Here is a 23,159-nt window from a genome sequence, read left to right as displayed (position 1 = left end):
TTTTATTTGATTTATATCTTTGGAAAACAGACTTCTGTATTAAATGAATAATTTTTCTTATAATAAGTGGGCAAAGAATTTTGAGGTCAATATATATATACGGAATAATCACAAAATACAGTATTTTGAATTTAAAAATTCATAGTTGACATAAACACGGGATCAAACTATTCACCCAAAAAATGAACTCGTCAGTTTTGTATTTTAAACGAAAAGTGAAAAATCTCTAATGACTGAACAGTTTAAATGTGAACCCAATATTACTTTCAACTTGAATTTCAGTTTTTAATGGTATATTAGAAGGCTTAAAACGATTTTTAATTATTCACTTTTCAGGTTCTATTTTATCTTCTTATATTTTAAAAAATGTCACGAAGGAATGATGAATGTAAGAAATCTTACCTGATTGAATGGATTCGAACGGGTTTCACAAGCCAAAACGTGAATGGGTTTTGAAAATAAGAACATGCTGCGAGGTTTCTCCGTGTTGTTCAATCTTTTTCATTTAAAGTTTTTAATAAAAGGTTTTATTCTCTGACATGATTTTTGATAAATTGTTGCGAGGGAGTGACGCAACCCATTAAGGACAAACTTTAAAACAATGCTTTCACTATATAAGTAAGTTTTTTTTACAAAAATTGAATTTAAATTAAATTTTTTTATTAAAAATTATCATTATTGAACTTTTAATTTCATTTGTACATCCCCAATATTGTAAAATGAAAAATTCGAATCTGTTACCTTTATTGTTTTATTTTCTGAGAAATATTTTTTTCTAATTTTAATTCAACAGTAGGATAAAGCAAGGGAATATAAGCATAGATATAGGAATATACACAGGAACATATAGGCATATCTTTAGTAACATAAAACAAATTTAAAAAAATAAAATAAAAATAAACAATCATTATATTACTTTTTTAAAATACATTCTAAAAAGCTCTTTCAACCCTAAATATATGCTAAAGTCTTAAAACAAAGTAAAAACTACTTTTATTCTTTGTTTTATGGAACAAAAATGTACTATATGTTTAAATGTTTTTATATTCAAATAGTAGTTTTACTGAGACATGAAAATTGCTTTTTTGTGTCAAGTAATCGTATAATTGTATTTTACGTCATTCGTTGAGTAATTTATAATAATTTTAACCAAGAAGTTCACTAAGTTAAAGTATATTATGATATTTTAAGCGATGCTTGTTTGTTACGCTGATTACAGTTCCAATTTTTGTTTTTAGTCTTAAATTAATAATTTCATAAACTTGATGGCAAAAACTTGGGGGGAAAACTAATACGTGAATGAAAACATAATTTTAAATTAAATTACAAAAGTTTTCGTACTAATTTCAAATTTTCGTTTGTAAATTTGATTGTAAATTGCTTAAGTAACAAAGGTGCGCATTTCCCATTTTTTTACTTTAGTGAAGAATGTCAGAAGATATCGGTCATGGGTAATAGCGATGCAACTCAAAATATCAAGTTTTGAGATAAGTGGGTTTAAAGTTTTCATTGCTAAGGAAAATGCATAAGAAATGCTTCAGTTTGCTTAAATGAAGACTACCTTCAAGTTGAATTATGAGTTATGCTAGTATTGCTGCTGAAAGAATGTGTATTTTCATATTTACACCTGCCCATAGTTAAAAACCCGTGTTTTTTTAGTTGTGCCACTATTGCAGCCCATGAGCGATATAATGAAGATAAATTTGCTTTGAGCATTATTGAAATCGAATTTTCTGAGTTTTATTCATTTAAATGCAAAAATCCCTTCATTTGATAACATGAATGAATAATGAAATTAATAATTGAAAAAGGCTCGCCAGCTGTGGTTACCGCCAGAGATAGCCAACAAGGAATGATATTTTCTTTTTACTAGAGACAGCATAATTTATATGAAGTGTTTCCAACTATAAATTTTTAATATGAATAAAAAGAAAAACATAATTATTACTTAATAATAATTTAAGAAGACGTTATAGCATGAGTTGAACCCTTCATGGCAAATATCAATTTAACCTACATAAGTATTTTTAAATTTAAAGTTTAGACAAAAGTGTGTTCAAAAATATTTAGGGTAAGCCATGAAGTTTAAGTTGTTAAAAAAAATTTCAAAATATTAAAAATAAATAAATAAATAAATATATATATATATATATATATATATATATATATATATATATATATATATATATATATATATATATATATATATATATATATATATATATATGGCAGGATTACATATAATTGCGCAGTTGGAAAAATTATTATTCAAGAATTGTTTCCATTTTAATATTTTCTAAAAAAAATTTTCAAAATTTGAAGCTTCATGGTTGACTCTAGGAGTCTACCTGATATCACATTTCTCTAAACTTTAAATTTAAAATTATTAAAAATGGAAGCAGAAGTTGTCGTGAAAAGTTTCTTCCGTGGTTAGAGTTTTCTTAAGCAAAGATTTTGGTTCATCTCTTTTCTTTTTTTCCTCATCAAGTTCATATACGGGGGAATTTTAATTACGAGTTAGTTGAAACAAGAACATTTCAAGAAGTCTTTCATTTACTCGGCTCATAGCAATAATAAACTCCGAATGAAACAGGGGACCCTTTAATTAAGTGAGCTTAAAAGTGGTCTCATTGTTATAAGCTTGAAACTGCCAAGCTAATTCAAGAAAATTTGAGGAGGTTTTCCAATTTCCGTTTTGCATTGTTTGTCGGCATTTTTCCATTAAAATGCCTCAGAACTCAACCATCAAAAGGGGTGTAGTCTCGGGGGGAGAAATTTCCAAACATGCTTTTAATCATCTTTATTTCATTTTTTATACTCCGCTCGGCATTCTTTTCCGAAACTTAGCCAATCATCTCGTTTGAGGAAAATATCCGGCATTATTCGAGAATTTCAAACAGATTTCTTCCGTCGTAAATTTACTAATACAATACTGCAATCAGAGTTTTTTGAAAGATATTTAAGTACACTGAGAACAAAAAAAAAAATAGTATGATCAAAACTATCAGGATATATGATAGAATTTAACATCTTTCTGGATCAATGGAAACACCAAAAAGCTCGGTAGTTCTTACAAAAATGTTTTGGTAATGATTTTGCTAAAATTAACTATAAAATATGGTTTTATAATATGTGAGAAAATTTGGTAAATATGATAAAGTTTGGTGATATCTTAGAGCTTGGCGTAAAAAGTCATATCTCCTGTTAAATTTACTTTTCAGTTTTATATTTTTTACTAAATGCGTGGCAATAAGAACAATAAATTTATAAATTGGAATTTCCTGTAAACGAAATGAAAAATATGAGCAAAAAAATGACCAAATGAATGGCTTTTATGACCAGAATTATGTTGTTGCTTTCTTAAAAAAAAAGAAAAGAAATGGTATTACCATAAAATTGTCAACATGTTGAATTAAACGGTAGAAAAAGTAAAATCTTAAAACATTAGGACAATAATGTGTTAATAATAATGTTTTAAATGCACTTCATCTATGTTCAATCGAGCGAAAACTCCATCGATATTCGTGAATACTTTGTTTTTATTAGTAAGTATTCGAGAACAGATATTTGAGTATGTTTTATTCGTAGTTTTATGAGGGTCTATTTTTGTAGACTTACATACCCGGTAGAGCGTATAAACATTTCGATTCCTGCCACTTACGCAAATGTTAACTCCTCCTAAATTAAAGTAAGAATTTCCAATATACTAATTTTAAGATTTGCAAAAGCAGGGAACAAATATCAATCCACTCCGGTTCTTTTTTCATAGTACGGTGCCGGTAATCCGTCCCACTGTGAGTGGGAGTCCCCCTCTACTCATTCTTACGATATAAAGTCATTGATTTCTCTTGACTGTTGCGAAATTAAATCTCTGACTCCCCTCCCCCCCTTTCCCCGTGTCGTACACCAGAGGGGGAAGGAGGGAGAAGCTCAAATGGGCTTTAGAGAGCTTTTCCCTGCGGGATCTTCCATATGCTTTTCCTCCGTTTTGGGGGAATAATGATGATGGACTGGCTTTCCATCCTTCCAAAATGGGGTAACTATATGTGCCACTTTTTGATATTTTTATTTCATATCATTCTAAAATCGCAACATAGAGTTCGATATAATTTACAAAATATATCTGGGTAAAAAATGAACTGCTATAATTATCTGTAATTAATGCCCGATTTTACGGTAATTAATTTCCCATTTTACGGTAATGAATACCCCATTTTACGACTATTCTTTCCCCCCTTTTTCGGCAAAATAGTTTATTAAAAGATAACAAGTTATATTGCGGTGGCCACTGTTGTTTATAAAGTTTCCTAATTCATCCTAGACTGAGGTGTAAACCCTTCTCTATGGTGACCTCATAGATCCTCGGTTTGAATCCCTATACCGGGCTCGAAATTGTGGAGCGTTAACCTCAACGACCCCCTGGCCTACAACGGATTGTTGCGGAATGTTGTGTATGCTTCATTAAAGTAAATTATTTTAATTAAAAAAAAAGAGGATATTTTTAAAAATCTATGTACATTTTGATGTGTGCAGATAAAGATAAAATCTTCATTTTTGAACTTCGGCATTTAAAATACCAGACATTCAGCAAATAGGAAGAAGTGACCGAAAGGAAATTTTTACATAAGGACTCCATAGTATAAAATGATACTCATACCTACTAAATCATCCCCCTAATAATGTATTGGGAGAATCCTTTGTCATAAATGATGTCAAAATATTATACACAACAAAGATCGTATATAATTAAAGTAAAGAAAAAATAAAGACGCTATCAAAATCTGTACAATTCTAGGGAGAAAGGCGGAAGCATTAAAATCAGTGAAGGTGTTTTAAATAATCAATACTCAACTTCTCTCTGCACTTACTCCGGTTAATGAAACAGACTTTGATGCTTTTAGTAATCGTGATTTTAATTTATTGTTTTTATGACAAAATTAGCATCGTCCAGATATGCCACGATAAAAAAAAAGTTTTTAAATCGATGAGTTCTACTCGCACTTATTTATATTATTTCTATACAACACAAAGAATTAAGGACCTGTTGGATGTAACCAAAGAAGACCGAAAACGAGGTTATGACAACGAGCAAAATTTTCGATGTTGTTGAGAGAATTAAACGTTTAAAATGGAGGTTCGGTTATATATTAGGGTGTGTCGATTTTTAATTTTTCCAAAATCAAAATCTTCTGTGATAGAAAAAGTTGTGTATTAATATCAAATGTTTTCAAAAATATTTTTTCTTTTTTTGAAATCAAATCGAAATTGAGTTGATTGAGTTGAGCCAAGAATGTTCAATTTCGACTCTACCAAAATTATTTTCGCCCCAGTAACATCAGCTCATCTTGATTCCCTGCAATCTTTTCTTATTTCATTCTCTGCCAACAAAAGGTCTCACTATGCAACTCATTCAACTGCAGGAGATTAAAAATTTTGATGCAGAAATTTTTTTTGAAAATATAAGCAAAACATTACGCATTTTACAAAATTAGAGAAATTTCAAGGCTCTGTTGGAGGATCTAAATATATATTGGTTTCAAAAAACTTTTTTTACAAACATTTGATAGCAATACGCAACTTTTACTACTACTGGCGATTTCGATTTTGAAAATAAAATAAAAATTAAAATCAACCAACATTACTATAGATCACGAAGAAATACACCTACAACAGTTTGATCCCGTGATCCCAAACGACCCAGAAAGGTGATGTAATAAACTTATATAATAATAATAAAACATTGATGTCCAATTGATTGCGAGAGCAATAAAACGAAGAAAAAAAATGGCAAGAGTAATGAAAATTGGAAAAGAGTTCCATCCTATAATGAACTATGTTATTTTATACTTATAGTTATTTTATTTTATAACCGACGTTCACCAACCGACTCAACTTTGAGTTTACGGCTACCGATGCTGAACGAAGTAGCTTTGTCCTTTTGAACCCGATTCAGAAGACGAGGGAACTCCAGAATAAGGCATTGAGAGAAATTTTGCCTTTGCGGGGGACTTTTTGAAGGATCTAATCCACATTTGCACTATATGGAGAGGAAAACCACGACAACCTCCCATGGTTAATCTGACGGCAAAGGGACTCTAACCCATGATCTGTCTACCCTATTTTAAGTCAGCACTATGGTCGGTGCGAGTCAGGTGCGGAATTCGTATCGGCCAGCCATCGCTGTGATTCGAACCCATATCACGTGATTAGAAGACGAACTCTCTATCTCCTGAAGCCACCACGGCTTACTTATAGTTATGCAAAAATTTCAGTGAGACACTTGTATTTCAGATGTAAAATTATTTACTTTTCATTGTTGCCTCGTTATGGATATCATCCAAAAATGAAAGTTGTTCTCTCCTCTCCCCATCGTTTCGTTGAGTAGAGGAGAAGTCTCAAAACCATTGGGGGAGAACTAATTGGGTGATAGGTCGCTAAATGGATTTATAGATCGTTGGGAGTTTTTTCTTTCTTTTTTTAGAGAGGGTGTTTTGATTTCTGACTAACTGAATTGTGGATTCCCTCTTACATCAATATATATATATTTACACCTATTACACGAGTCATCCTTTACCCACGAGAATCACGATTGGACGGATAACCGATAAAGCGGTATGAAATCACGCTATTGATTTGCTCTTTTCTCTCCAATTTAAGTCTTGTAAATGGCACACCTTCAACAGATACTATCAACTTATGTAGTTAGAATGTTTTATGACATGTTGTAGGAACAGGTAATAATTTGGATAACAGTAAGATTTAGCTGATTGCACAATCATCGACATCTAATTTTAATACTCTCTTATATTCAAGATATGAAGGCCCTCTCATGAGCATACGAATAAGTATGTAAGAAGTTTTAATAACATTCTTACAAACCAGTCAATAAAACTATAATGGAGATGATTTTCCGTTGATGTGTTGATCTCAGTCAAAGGATGAAAGCAATTCTTTACTTATTTTGCAGACATTATGATAAAATAACCCAGAATTCACAGCAAGAGGATGACTGCTTTTAAATTTTAACCTAGCAACCGCACAACCTCTTAATCTATTTCACACAACTTCCCTTTTTCTTTTCTTTTTCTTTGTGTGATGTAGCAATTTTTTATTGTTTATTTTGCCTTACTTTCAAACAGGGTTCGTTGTTTTAAATCAGCTTGATTTAAATCACGATTTAAATCATGATTTAAATCAAATGATTTTTTTAAAAAAAATCATTGATTTAAATCAATTAATTTTTTTATCTATATATATTGATTTTAAAAGTTAAAAATCAGTGTTTTAAATTTTTTATACTTTTATTATTTTCTTTTCTTAGTATTTAAATTTGATTTAAATAAATTGCTACATTAATTAATTTTAGTTAACGAAATTAGTTTCTTGGTGTGTGTTAAATTCCAACACATTTGAAATTGCATTTTTAAAAATGTTTTGATTCTTGAGATTGAAAGTACAGATTAAAGTAAACATTTAATGCTGTCTTAATATAGACTTGCATAGCTGTAGAAAGCAATTAATAAACATGAATTTTTTTCAAAAAATAATACAAATAATGCTAATTTAAATTCTACCTTTTGAATGAAAAAGCGTGAATTAAAATCTACATCATATTTAATTGGGGGAAAATGTATATTTCTGAAGCTTGAGGTTATATTAAGAAGAAATTACCCTAATATGCCAAAAACAGAAAAAAAAAAAAGGCTGATGAATTCAGATGTTTTTTTCCTAATATAGTGTCATTCTTCCCTTTCAAACTCTTTCAAAGTCTATTTGATGCAGTAGGGTTATTAACTGGTATTTTTTTCTCATAATATGTTTACAGTATCTTTGACATTATCTGATTTTCTATAAAGAAATTTTGTGAAAAAAAAATTCCAATGAGTACATAGATTTTCCAATTTTTTTTTTTTTTAGCTTAACTTTTCTATTTTGATATTGAATTAAAAATGAATATTTTAATATAAAAATATATAGATTAAATATTTATTTATTTTTTGATGAATGACTACATTTATAAACACAGTCTGCTACAGTTATTTTGTCATTTTAAAAATCAAGAGAAAAAAAAATTACAATTTTAAATTAAAGTTATGGTTTGCTCACTGAAACTTTGTTTTAATAGTTAAAGTACAGGGGTCAGTCCAAGCCAAATTCACTACCGTTTAATGGTACCTTTACAAATTCAACTTTAGGAAAAATGACAGAATCATCACACAATATACTTTTTCTTAAAATTTTATTTTTGTGTCTCCTAAGAAACGATAAATCCATATTTTTACTATATTTGTGTTGATTTTTTAATATAATTTTTAATTTTCTCAAAATAGGTACCTCTCAGAAAAACCCAGACAAACCCCTGAAGTATTCTTTAAATTCTCTATTTCATCTAGTCTTTAAATTTTAATCATACATTTGTTTCAAAATGGTTGCTATGCATTCAAAGCCATGCATTATAATGAAAAATTATTTTAGTTAGAGCTTCTGAAATATTGTTACAATATAGTTTTAATATTAAGTTAATTTGATTAAACATTTATAATTTTTTTAAATCATAAATGAAAGTTCTTACAGTGTATTTGAATTAAAAAAAAAACTGATTTGAATCAAAAAAATCTGATTTAAATCAGAAAAATCACGAACCCTGCTTTCAAATCTTCGCATTCGTTTTCGAGACGGCAATGTTGGTTCAATTTGAAGTCATCGCAATTTTTTGCTGGATCGTGACTTAGAAGTCATCATCGATGCTCCGGCCTGTAATTTTCGAAATCGCTTGTATTTATAGTAGATTTCACACATGCCTTTCAATGACATCACTTGTTTTAGTCACTTTCTACATTAATTATATGATGAGTCAGTAAAGGTTATCTAAAAAAATTTTTTTTTAAACGATAGTCTTTTATCTTAAAATTAAGAGGTGGAATAACTTAAATATGTAGTTTCATTAGTTCAGCTTTTTACTTATTTCAGATCATCGCTTGAGACATATTGAGTAGTGGATAACTTTACAAAAATGCTGCTTATGGACTCATTTTTAGTGAGAAACCACACGATAGTGATTTTTTTCACCCATTTCGAGTGTGCAAATATTGGAGGAGATTTGCTGTTGCTAGTTACATTGCATAAAATATCGCTTGACATATATAAAGCAAATATTTTTAGTCTGATAAGCTCGTGGGTTACTCTACAGTAGTGGTCGAAAAAACTACATTATTTTTGTAATTTACTACTACTAAAACTACTTTCCTAAAAATGTAGTAAACTGCAACTGCACCTACCTTTTTTTTTAAATGTACTGACTAGAAATTACTTTAGAATTTTGGAACTATGTACTTCTATACTTTAAGGAGGCAAACTTCGCTGAAGAGCTCAATTTACACCTATGTTCAAAATGGTTTTGAATAAGAAATTGGCTTACATTAAATATAGGGGAATAGTTAAAAAATATTTATTCATGAGACAGTTTATTATCCCAATTTTTTTTTTTCGAATTTGTTCATTTAACCTTCAACTTTTTGCGTCTTTTTTCGATAGCGAATATTTAATTTAAGAAATGCAAAACTCTTCTATCAAATACTTGCACTTTTTTAGTTGTTTATTAGTAGTCTTTTATTTCCTCTAAGAAATTAAGTACATCGAAAATACGTTCCCTTCCTTTAAAATAACATCAAAATTTCCCGAATGTGCGTGCATTCGCACGTGAAAGCGTGTCCAAAGTGATTCATTATCTATTTTTCGTAATGATTAGTATATTAGTTATACGTGATTTTAAAAACGTAATTTTTGTTAACGCTCAGCTGCAGCAACAGAGTCATTTTCATTGCAGATATTGAAGGACCCGCAAAGATTTGTACCCATCTAATTCAAAAATTAGTTAGTTAGTGTTAGCAAGCATTAAAAAACATCTAACTTATCGATAAATGTGTTCATGAAAGCACTTTTTATATCATTATAAAATGACGCAAATTGTTTGCATAAGAGTGCAAATTTAAAGGAACTTATGTAACACTACATAAAACTATTCGGTTTTCCTCGAACGGAATCATAAAAGATTATATTTTCCCACAGTATATGGTTGTAAAATTTAATATCATTCACACTTAAAATCATGCAACGCTTAAATCGAGATTAAGTATTTTAATAAGATTTATCGGAAATCAGTATTGAATATTCCAAAAATTGTCCTTGCAACCGCAGAGTTTCTTGGAAAAGTCAAAAAAATTCCGAAGGATTTTTTTTTAACTAGCAATGGTTTTTGAATTTCTTAATTGCATTTATATCAAACAATAATCCATTATTCATTAAATATTTTAGTAATTTTTGCGAAATTATTTTAGTACAATGGCTATGAAATAAGAGACAGCACATTTTAAAAAAAAAAAAAAAAAAAAAAAAAAAAAATTATAACTATTTTTTATAAGAATATTTTGATTTTATTATGCATTCGTAAAATTGTATTTCCCATCTAAATTTTCAATTCAAAATAAAGATAACTAAATTCAACAGTATGTCTCTCGCATAACCTTTTTAATATTTATAGTAGAGTACTTTTTAGTTTTAACGAAAAACCCTCTTTTCATTTAATTTAGTTTATGCATGCAATAAAAAACAAATTCAGTACTATAAGTCAAGATGCCGCTCTTGACCCACGAATTCAACTGTCTGATACAAGATCTAATTTTAAGATTATTATTGATAAAAAGGTCGAAAATTTCGTTTTCTCCATATTAAATATTTTCAAAATTGTTAGAAATTTTCTTTAGTTGATTTGTCTATTAAATACTTAGCAATTTAAGACGAACTTTATTTATGATAAATTATTATCAAGTTTCTGCCAAAAGAAGGCCAATTATTTAGACTTCCATAACCGGAAAGCGACTTGGAACCGAAAAGAACTGGTTCTACAATATTATTAGAAAAATGTATATATTTATTTTAAATATTACAGTTTTTTTTTTAGGCTAGAATTTAATTTAAATAATTTTATAAAAAATATCTAAATCCTAAATAAATAATGGATTACTGATTCGATCTAAATGGCAGATTTCAAAAATCATTACTGGTTTAAAAATAAATCTCAACTCTTGGAACATCTATTACTTTTCCACGGAACACTTTTTGGAATCACGAATTTGAAACACTTGCCTTCATCATTTCCTGACTCCAAATTTAATTTAACAAAACGATTCAAGTTTAAAGCTGCATATTAATTTTTTTTTTGATTGCATGATTTTTTTATTAGAATAGCTATTTTCTATTCGGGCCACCTATTAATTGTTAGCCACAATGATGTAAAAGCTTATTTCAAGAGTTATTTGTAATTTTCGAATGATTTAAAATCAGAAACTAGGAATCTAAAATGTATGGTAGCAAAATCGAAGCGATTTAAATTTTTTGTAAACGAAGAATCCACAAAGCTAGAAAGTTATTCGCTTTAGATGGATTTTAGATACTTTAATGTGTACTGACTGAAAAACCTGAGATCACCAGACGTATGACGTCATAGATCGACTGCGTCATCGATTGCAGCCCCTTCCCTGATTGTCAACGAGGCGTGAATTTCGGAGCTCTTCTTTCAGCCCCCCCCCCCTCACTGGTACACTCCCACTACGCGTTTAGTTTCCTTAATATAGGAAAGAGTATAATGTGTGAATATAATATATCCTCAAAATAGAAATTATTTCTCACATTACTAGTACTAGGGAGCTAAGCCCCCCCTGTACACTGCCGCTCACCAACACCGATGATTGTTTCACAATAATTGTTGTTTCGTGGCAAAAATCGGCTTTTTTTTGCTCAAGTTAAAATTATTCACTTAGCATGTATGTACTAAAAGGAATTCTATTTGCTTATACGCTTGTGCCCTCACTTCCAATCCGTCCAAATATTATTATCTTTTGGTATTATAAATATTTAGATCTATTGGTGAACAGAATTAATTTTTCTAAGTAATCCTTTTTTAAAATAACATTTATTTTGCTATAACATTACAGTGTTCAAACAAATTGGATGAGTTCACAATCGTAATTTCCACTAACCAAGCGGGCCGATTTAATAAATACTATTTTTTCTTGCATCTCATTGTGCATGAAGCTAATCGTTTAGTTCTAAATCATTTAACAGATCTCTTTAACAGCAATTTATAACAGTAAAATAATGCTATTTGCAGACAAATAATAATTGTAAAACAGTTAATAGGACTAGACCACCTTTCTAAATAACTTTATCTTAAAATGTAACGTAGAATTACATTATAATAATAATAATAATAATAATAAAAACAATTCTCTTAGTTTTAAACTCTCGAATTAAAAGCGTAATAATAGAAATGTAGGAAAATAACTTTAAATTAGGATGATGATGACTGCCGGGCAATTTTGGAGCTCTCTGCAGTATTTCGCTTTTAGCTTGCTTATTGTAGAGTGAGAGATAGGATGGAGTTTACAGTAGATGAATAGCTTTAAGGAATTACAGAAATGATTGCAGTCTGAAGTATTCATCAGTGATGAGAAAAACAGATAAATTAGGAATACAAAAAAATTTATAGGAATACAATAGCTTTATAACTTTTATTAATTTTATGATGATGACAATCAAAATAATATGGAAATGAATGAGGAAAAACTGGATCCCACCACGTGATTTTCTGGCCAATAAAAATGCACGGACAACAATGGTAAACTGCTACACCATCATTAGATTTTTATGTATAGTAAGATACATTTTAAAATAATGTGAAGAAACTTCAGTACTTAACGTAAGAATGTTTATTATTAAAAATATAAAATATACATATAGGGTCACTATATGGGTTTTAATATTGAAAAAATTTTAATACTATCGAAGTACCGACAACTCTTTTTGATAGCATCGATACATCAAATCCATAGCAGACCTGAAAATAACCACTTCCCCACCCTCTGCGCGGCGAGTCAACAAAGAAAAGTGGCGACTTAAATTTAATAAACAAATGGTTACTTTTTTTTCATCGTTTTGTTTTTTATTTAATTTTTTAATTGCTTTATTGCGCATAGAATTTTCTTGCGCGGTGAAGTCAAGTCAGTCTGCTTAACTAAATTTTGTCGTATATTTATATTATTTTTATTGTTGAATTAACTTTTTATACCTGCAGATTATTTCTAGTATGATTCTTTTCCATAAAGTATAATTTAATCCGCGTAAAAAACTAAAAGCAAAAAGTGACTATTAAATGAAAAGGACCAATTGGTATTGGTCACCGACCTATTAGGTATGAGAAAAAAGTGTCTTCTAAGTTTTTAGAATCTACGGGCACTAAATGAAAATTTAAATGTATGTCTATCGACTGATTTCTTTCTATTGTATCAACAAAAAAATGACGACTATTTTTATAATAATACAACTAGCAATTTTAGCCAACATTCCTTGTATAACAGAGGTACTTTATAAAGTGGTCTCTAATTCATAATACTGGAATAATCCATTTTTCTCACTCGATAAATATAAAACAATTTTATATGATTATTTTCTAATTAATATGTGCAAACTATATATTTTTGGGAGGAGTTTATTTCCAATAAAACTACAAATTGGCGTTTAGCATACAGCTTTAATTTATTTTCCTCTTGATTTCACTATACTAATTCGTGAGAGTCAAACTTTAACGCAATTGCAATTCTCGAAAATAATAACCAAAGACAGTGAGATTTTTATAATGATTTTCGGTTAATTAAACACGAGACTACATGAACCACATAAGAATCACCGTACTACAAGTTTCTTTTCTTTTTATCTTGTTACAATTTTTCTTTTTCTGAATTGGTACTTTGTACATATCAATTTTTTGACATTTATTGCCATTTTCAAAGTTTGACGAAACCAAGAGAATAATTAATTTTACCTACATTATTATTATATAAGTGGTAAGCAAAATTTATAGATCATTATTTTTCTCTTAAGTTAGCAAGTAATAAATGACTTAAAATTAGTTTTTTTAATTCTTGTTGACTTTATGTTAATTAGACATAAAGAAATCTTTCCAATACCTTTCAAATTGTTCATTTGGTGGCACCTTGGAACTTGGAATTATACTTGTAGATTTTACTTTTGTACTAATCTAAAAAGGAAAACAATTGACACTAGAAAGACTGAAACTTAGTATATACCTATATTGCCCAAAAGCAGTCAAAATGACTGCTTTGTGAAAGAATAATTAATGTGAAAGAAAATTTGTTTAATTAATTTTTAATATTTTTATATTATTTACGTTATACAAGCTATTAGTTACATAACTTATTAACAATAAAAAAAATTACTTCAATTGGAAAAAAAATTTATGCATTATTATTTGTACATGCTTTTTCAATTGCATGCAATTAAAAAAGCAGTTAAAAAGCAGTCAAAATGGCAATCTAGTTCAATGGCAATCAAATCCTTGGGCAATCTAGTGTTAATTACAAGTAACTTGTAAATTCACATTGAAATTCCTCTCTTGATTAAATAGAACTGTAAGCTGATATTGTAAAATATCTTCTTAATTTTCTGGAAAATTCTTTCTTTGACTACAGCACACGAACGGGTATTCGGAAGGAGTTTTAAAATATAAAAGGACGACTGCTGTGCCTTTAGACGTCTATATACAAAATGTAATGCAAAATGTTTTAGAATTGGAAATTTGAGTAAGGAACGAACACCTATAAGCACTTCGTTTTATTTATATAGATGATGATAGTTTTTAGATATTCAATGACTTATGTCTTTAAAACACAATTAAATGATGCGATTTTTAAAAGGGTATGCGATTCTTAATGCGATTCTTAAGGACTTTTAACATCTTATAATATAAACAACCATTCATTATTTCTTTTTTATTTCAGGTGATTCATCAATGGTGAAAGCACAGTATTAGTTTTCCACCACAAAGCAGCAGCATTCTATGTAAAGAGAAATTTGTTTACACCCTGGAGAGTTTTTTTTTCAAAAGGAAGAGCGAAGTTTACATATATTTTAGCGATCTAAACCAAAATATTTATAAAAGAGAGTCGATATTTTAAATATTTTATAAAGTGCAATAACTATTTTAAAACTAGTAATACTTACGACAATCATTTAAAAAAAAAAAGAAGAAGAAAAAAGGGGGGTGCTATACAGCAGAATAAAATGATGTTGCATAAAATGAATGTAGTGACGACTCGCAACTGAACTGGATCACTCATGAGCATGAAAAGAAAATAACTCTCCTATGAACAGAATCAATCATGTGGATTTTCAATCGGTCCATAAGGAAAAAAAAACTTTGGAGTTAGAATGTGAGTGAAACCAACTTACACTCCCCACCCGCCCACCTTATCTCTCTCTCCCACATCCCTGATAAAACACAAACCATGCAGAACCTGATGAGAAAACAGTATTCCAGGGGAGAGTTGCCCGTGGGAGAAAAGATGGAGCTACGCGAACTGCAGGGTCGACTTATCGTCAACAACGGAGACGTCAATCCTGGATATGGGTCTACAAACATCGCTTTCGACATGGGGGACGTCAGTCCTCAAAGTCGAATCACAGTCGACATGGTGTCAACAGTCGACAAATCCGAATTCAAACCAGAAAGTGACGACACCAGGGAATCGTGGGACAGCAAACTGCAGTTCATGCTGGCCACCATCGGATATGCCGTTGGTCTTGGAAACGTCTGGAGATTTCCCTACCTTGCACAAAAGAACGGAGGAGGTAAGATCTTACTCTGCACATTAACTACCTAATCTGCAGATTAACTTAATTTGCTCCTATAAAGTGTGGAATCAAGAATTTCCATACTTTAACCTGGTACTGAGCACAGTCCGTATCGCATAAGTTCAAAATATAGTCTCTCTCATTCTATAAGTTAATTGTTTTTTCTTGATATCGAAAAATGAATACATAACATTAAGTTAAGATTTTTAATGGGATACCTGCATATGACGTTGTGTGGGTATCTCGATCCCGGTGACTTGTTGAAACGTGGCATTTGTTTACGTTAGCAACTGTACTTTCCGTTCTATTTCGAGTAAGCCAAGCTGCAAACTATCAATTCTCTTCAGTAACACATTCTAAATTCTTTCGCAAAGATTCGTTCTCAAAGATTTCAATTCCTTCCCTCTATATTTACACATAGACTTAACACAAAGACAGGCATGAAGCCACGTAGAACATAAACTAATTTTGCATCGAAGTTGTCAGGTACACAAAACAAAAATATATCACGGTTACAATAAAATACATAAACAAGTAATAAAACTAAGTTAAGAATACGAGAAAGAATTTTATTTCAACAAATTCGATATGAAATACGGCTCTGCATTTAATCAACTTATCGTTCATTAACTTTTTAACTTATGTGGAGAAACTTGGCTCAACTTTAATACGCCACTTTGCCGATGAAGATCAGCTGGCTCTGACGTCATAGGTCACATGTGTAGGTATGGGAAGTCTTCTTCTTAAAGTGCAAGTAGCCAATTGTAGTAATATTTTAAACCATTGTATTATAGTTTTTAAAGAGATGAGTGATTCGATCAACCAATCAGTTGATTGTAGTCACTTGACTTCTTAGATAGTTGTTGTTAATCTACGTCGCACTAGAGCTGAACAATGGGCTATTGGCGACGGTCTGGGAAACATCCCCGAGGATGATCCGAAGACATGCCATCGCAATTTTGATCCACTGCGGAGGGGATGGCACCCCCGCTTCGGTAGCCCGACGGCCTGCGCGCGAAGTCGAGCACTTTACGGTAGCACAGTTTAACGAGGACCCATACCGCACACCCTCGGTCCCTACGCAGACTGATCCAAGTGGTCACCCACCCGCACACTGACCGTAGTCAGTGATGCTTGACTTCGGTGATCTGCTGGGAACCGTGTCTTAACGATCAGTCCACTGCGGGACCTTTTTAGATAGTGAAAAATAAATAAAAAGCATTTTGTTAATTTAAGCAAACAGAAACGTTGAGGTTATTCTGGTAAAGACCATATTTTCTCACTTAAACAAGTGTCTCAGAAAATGTGAACATTATCTAGGTTGTTTGCAGATTATCTAGCAAATTTGAGGAGTAATATATTTTTTTTTGGTAATTTAATGGATTAGCCTAGTTAGTCTACGTACCAGCTAGATATTCTTAAGAATAATTGATTTCTACACTTCTGCAGTAGCATAAATATGAAGGTTATCGCACTTTTCGCAAAGGCGAAGTTTTAACATCAAACTAATCTATGGGATCGTTTCTATAAAAGTACTTTCCAAGTCATCGGAACTCCTAGTTACCTCTAGAATACAGATCTAAGCATAAAAACGTGTTACCGCATGCACATAAAAATCAAGGCGTGTAAAATGCTGTCTTGAACAATTTTTAAAATGTGGCTTATTATTCTATTTCTCTAGAATCTAATCTATCGAAATAAAAATCAAACAATAGATTCAAGATACATAAAGTCTTTAATTTGAGATAGATAATAAAACATTTATTTCCTAACTGCAATTATACATCGCTTTATCAAGTAAATAGTAATCTTCTTTAAAGTGCAGAATAGCAACTAAATCATTCATAGTTTGTAGCTTAGATTTGAACTAGTATTTTTCACCATTGCAATAAACCTGTGTTAAACTGGGTTATTTGAACCTGCCGAAATTTATTTAAAAAAATGGTGTTGCTTGCAAAAACTCGGATTTTTCAATAATCCTGCGACGTATACATTAACGCAGAGAAACAATTTTACTGGAGAATAATAACTTTAACTTCGTTACCTCTCAATCTTTCAGAATGGCGAATAACATTGTAGTAAAACAGTTTCACAGGAATAAACTGGAAATTTTTAGAAAGGCAGTCAGATTCTTCCTTTATAAACTTTATTTGTATAGTTGGCATCGTTGCAGTAAATAAATTTTACAGGGGATAACATTACAGTACATATAATTGATCTTTTTCGTGCTCTTTCTGCAACGCAAGCATCATTGCAGTGAAAGAATTGTACAGGATATAACTGTGAAATTAAAAAATTCAGTCATCTCCTTAATTTGTTCTCTTTTTGCAACGCAAGTATCGTTTTGGGGAAATAACTTTAAAAGACATAACCGTGATCTTAAAAATGCAGTTAATTTCTTCCTTTGTAAACTTTATTTGTATAGTTGGTATTATTGCACTGAAACATTTTATAGGAGATGATAACACAGTTTATACAATTGTTCCTCTAACACATTTCCTACAAGGCAAGTATTATTGCGAGAAATAATTTTACAGGACAATTTTGTGAACTTAAAAATGCAGCCAACTGCTAAATTTTTAATTTTATTTTATTATTATGTTTTTGCTGTGAAGTTAGTATTACTGCAGTGAAACAGTTTTACAACAGATAGGAGGATAATTCATACTATTGTTCCTTTTTGTGCTCTTTCTGCAACGCAAGTATCATTGTGGGAAAGAAGTTTTACAGGACAAGACCATGATCTTAAAAAATGCAGTAACTGCTTTATTTGTACTTTTTATTTGTTTGAATAGTATCATTGTTGTGAAGCAGTTTTACGGCAGATAACAACACAGTTCATAAAATTGATCTTTTTTGTGCTCTTTCTGCGATGCAGGTATCGTTGCGGTGAAATAATTTTACAGGACGTAACTATGAACTTCAAAAAGTCAATCATCTCCTTAATTTGTACTTTTCATTTGTTCAGTTACTTTTATTGCAGTGAAACAGTTTTTCTCCTGATAACAACACAATTCACACTTTTTTGTGATCATAGCAGGGTCATTCTCACTGAAAAGGTATAAATAGACTAAGAAAATTTCTTAAATTAAAGTATTTATAAAGGATAAAAATTACATAAATGCCTTTATTTATTTTTGTTATATGTCCTTATAATAATGGTCAAGTTTTCTATTTTATTTTTTACAAGATTTAAAATATTTAAAATTCTGCTTTGTCCACGGAGGAGATGTAATAGTCAACGGAGGAGACATTTTATGTTATAAAATATAGAATGTCAATAAAGACTAATTCATTAATTATTGGGTACAACTGATATGAGTTTAACATTAATAAGTAAATAATAAAATATTTCATTATTAGAGATAGAGCTACTTCCGATTAATCATGCTGCTATGAAAGGAAACATCCATTTTTAACCTAGGTGTACAATTTCTTAAGTAACTCTTACTGAATATTAATAAATTAAAATGTAAAGACTATTGAAATAAAAATTCAGACTCCACATGAAAGTTGAGTATAGAGGGTACTCTTTTGTGACCATTTTATGCAAGTTAAACATACTGTCATCCAAATAACGTTTTTGTTTTTTCTCTTTTCTTCTTGTTATTGTTTCTTTTTTCCCTGGGCACAAACGGCTTGCTCTATCAATTTCTAGAAATTTAAGTACATTTAATCACGATTTTCCTGTTAAATCTTTTTCTGATGCAAATTTTAAAATTTCTTGCTCTTTTTTTTTTTTTTTTTACTTTCTTCAAACAATATAGGGTTTTCTTTTAATTTCTGTCTAGCTTGTCTCATACTAAATTTTTTCTGTTCCCTTCTCTTTTGCATTTGAACATTTGATTGCTTTCTTTTCTTAAATTTTGGTTTTGCAATTTTTTTCCTAAAATTTGAAGAGAAAAAAAATGTTAAACATCACAGAAATTATTTAGAAAAATTGCCAATATTTACTTCTCCGATAAGAAAAAGTTAAACTTAATTGATTTTCTTTAAAAATAGAAACAAATTAACACATTTGTTCCATTTAAAAAAATATCTATTAAAAGAAAATAATTTTTTAATTATTAAAATTGTATTATGGTTATCTAACACATTGTCTCTTACACTGACTGTGTCTTCTCCTCCGTGGACTTGTTATGTCCACGGAGGGGACGTCCTCAGAGGAGACAAAAACTAGTTCCTGAATTTTTCTGATTTTTAATTTTAAAGTTACAAAAATAGGGCAGTTCTTTTTGTTAAATATACTATTTTTGCAATCTAAAATTCATCTATCAAAAATAAAATAATTTTCTCTTACCTTCTTTATGATGTCCACGGAGTATACGGTGAGAACTTTGCCAAACCCCAGTTGAACACAACAATCCAAAACTGACACCAAAGAGAACAAAAACAACTGATATTTAACATTAGGAAATGGAATGGTTACCCCTCCCAGCAGCTGTCTTATAGGGATTTCGCATATACTGCCCTTTATTGCATATTTACAGAACTATATTAATTGTCCACGGAGGGAGACATCATTTTTGATGGACAAAGTTCACTAGTCATTTATTTTATTAAAATAAATTTTTTTTTTAAAAATATTAAATAAAAAGTTACTATAAACATATAACTAGGCAAAACTACAAAAATCATTAAAATAACATTTAAATTGTTTAACAGGCATTAAAAATTATTTTGTGCCACAGACGGAGGGGATTTTGAAGTCATGTTTATTAAAAAATAGGAATGAAATATTAAATACATTTAGCAGAAATGCATATGATTTGTTGGTTAGAACTTCACGAAAAATGATAAAGAAAAATATTAAGAAATCTGCTGTATTTCCTAATATTTATTACTCAGGGACTTAAAAAACCACCTTTTTGTGAGAATGACCCAGCAGCGAAATAATTTTGCAGGACATAATTAATTGTGAATTCTAAAAGTTAGGACAATTGCTTGATTTGTGCAGGAAAAAGCCTTCACTTAAAATATTTTTCGTACATTTACTTTTTGAAGTAGAACTAGAGAGGAAAATTTATATTAATTAAAAAAAAAGCATTAATTTTAACAAATCTATCATTTTTTTAAATAACAATTTTCTAGCGTTATTTCGAATAACATATAAACTAATTTCAACGCAAACAGATTTAATAGGCATTTTCATTTTAAAAAAAAAAAAGTTCTTTTTAGTGTAGGCAGGTAAAAAAAAGTTTTTTCATTTTGAATCTGTTGTTACTTAGAATAAAGAAAGTAAATTTGAAATGTTGTGCCTAAATTGTAACGATTTTATTTTAATTAATGTTTGGTCTCATAAACATTAAGTTATAATTAGGAACTTAAATTACAGGATGGCCGAAAGAAAAGAACGTCAGAAAATATAAGTTATCTTTGAAATCTGTAAGTTAAATATAAGTTACCGCTGATATAAATGTTTTATACAGGGTTGACTGGTTTAAAACCTGAGTGGTGAGTCAGGTTCGAATCCCAGTGGCGACTGGTTGAAACGAATTCTGTTCCCAGCTTTCACCGATTACAGTGCTGTCGTAAATTATCTTCAGTGGTAGTAAAATGTGTCGTAAGATATCTCTCCGATGGTTAGTTTATCCCAATGCTTGTTCCAGGAGCTCCCTTGTCTTCTGAGTTGTGTTCGAAATTACAAGGCTACGGAGTTGAACCTTGATACTCGTAAACTCAGAATCGGGTCGGCTGTTCAATCTGGTTATAAAATAAAATATGAATTAAAACCATAGTGGTTTAAGACTAACCAGCAATGGTTTTCATAACTGATTGGAAGAGTGATTTCTTTAAATTAAATAAGAAATTTCCAGTTAATCTAAGGATGATTGGATTTTTTTAAGTGGATTAATTACCACATCTAATCTGATACCAACACTTACTTAACACATAGTCATTTATTTTATGTGGCATCTATAAAAAATTGTTTTAACTCTGGTCTTATGGGCCTCTTTTATTTCGGCTAAACAAATGTATTTCAATTATGTAAAACACTATTATAAAGAAAAACTAGAATAATAGATATATATTTTTAAATATGTTTTTTTTAAAAAAAAATAATACAGTGGAATTACTCTTTCATTTTAAGAAGTAGTTTATCAAACCAATTTTAGTTTGCAACTGAGAGACAGGTCATACGAATCGTTTCAACGAACTATTTTAAAGACAAACTAGAATAATAGATATATATTTTTAAATATGTTTTTTTTTAAAAAATAATACTGTGGAATTACGCTTTCAGTTTAAGAAGTAGTTTATCAAACCAATTTTAATTTGCAACTGAGAGACAGGTCGTACAGATCGTTTCAACGAAGTGTCAAAATCCTCTTCAACGACACAATATACGACTTATTTATCTTTCCAAAATTTTTCCTCTACATGCAAGAAAGAGTCAAAACAAAACGGAGTAAAAGCTTGAAATTTTGAAAGAAATTTGTAAACAAATTTACAAAATCAATCAATTGTAGGTAATCGCTATAGTAAATATGGATATGGCCACACTCGTTTAAATATTATTGGGTAGTTTAAAAAATGCTAGTGAAAAGTTATGAATAATTAGCTGTATTATCTTCTAATGTTTAGAACAATGAATGAAAAATAGTTTAAATTATCAGTTAAAATTAAGTTAAAAAATTTGCCTTTCCTTCACGAAAAGTTTATTTTAAATCTTACTATTTAACAGCAACGATTATCGTCATATGAAAGGGTAAAATAATTGTTTGAATCAGCCATAAGGTTTAAAAAAATTTTGTCTGCCGTTTCGCTAAACCGCTGATAAACTTTATTGACATGATAATGGCATGATTAGTTTACTATATGTATTAGTTTTGCAGAAAATAAGTGGATAATTAATGTAGGCAGTTGAGTCTTTTTTTAAACTTTATTTGTATAGCTTATGAATTAATATCAAAAGAAAAAAGAATATTTTATTTTAATGACACTTATATGTTTAAGTTCCATTTCTGTATCGATTTCAATTAGTTTTAATAAAATCTATTTTAAAAATTAACAAAATTAAAATTAATGGTCTTAAAATTATTTTTCCACCACTGTATAAGTATGCTTTATTTGCAGGGGCTTTTCTCATACCTTATTTCATCATGCTAGCGGTGGAAGGTATTCCCTGTTTTTACATGGAATTGGCTGTCGGCCAACGACTACGAAAAGGGGCAATCGGTGCCTGGAATCTGGTTAGTCCTTACATGGGAGGTATCGGCATAACATCGGCCGTTGTCTCCTTTAATGTCGCCCTCTACTACAACACCATCATTGCCTGGTGCCTCTACTACTTCTTCCAGAGCTTCCAAACTCCCTTACCCTGGGCGGAGTGCCCGAGACAGGCAGGTCCAAACAACACTTACATCATAGTTCCCGAGTGCCAGGTACGTTCCTCCTTCCATATACTACGTCCATAAATTAAGAATAATGTAGTTGATGCTGTCTCATTT

The 23,159-nt window shown here is 30.2% G+C and overlaps 1 protein-coding gene across 1 annotated transcript in view; it reads left to right on the top strand.

Moving 5' to 3' along the window:
- LOC107445214 (sodium-dependent neutral amino acid transporter B(0)AT3) overlaps nucleotides 1-23,159 on the top strand; it is a 49,171-nt gene that overhangs the window by 4,059 nt on the left and 21,953 nt on the right. Inside the window, exons 2-3 of the mRNA XM_016059563.4 lie at nucleotides 14,856-15,705; nucleotides 22,786-23,093. Of these exons, the coding sequence (XP_015915049.1) occupies nucleotides 15,363-15,705; nucleotides 22,786-23,093 (651 nt within the window). The 5' untranslated portion in view covers nucleotides 14,856-15,362. The remainder of the gene's footprint in view (nucleotides 1-14,855; nucleotides 15,706-22,785; nucleotides 23,094-23,159) is intronic.

Source organism: Parasteatoda tepidariorum, chromosome 10 (assembly GCF_982258835.1).
Source record: "Parasteatoda tepidariorum strain Cologne lab strain chromosome 10, Ptep-v5.0, whole genome shotgun sequence".
Lineage (NCBI taxonomy): Eukaryota > Metazoa > Arthropoda > Arachnida > Araneae > Theridiidae > Parasteatoda > Parasteatoda tepidariorum.
Note: the sequence above shows the minus strand (reverse complement) of the source record. Positions and strands in the feature narration are given on the sequence as shown.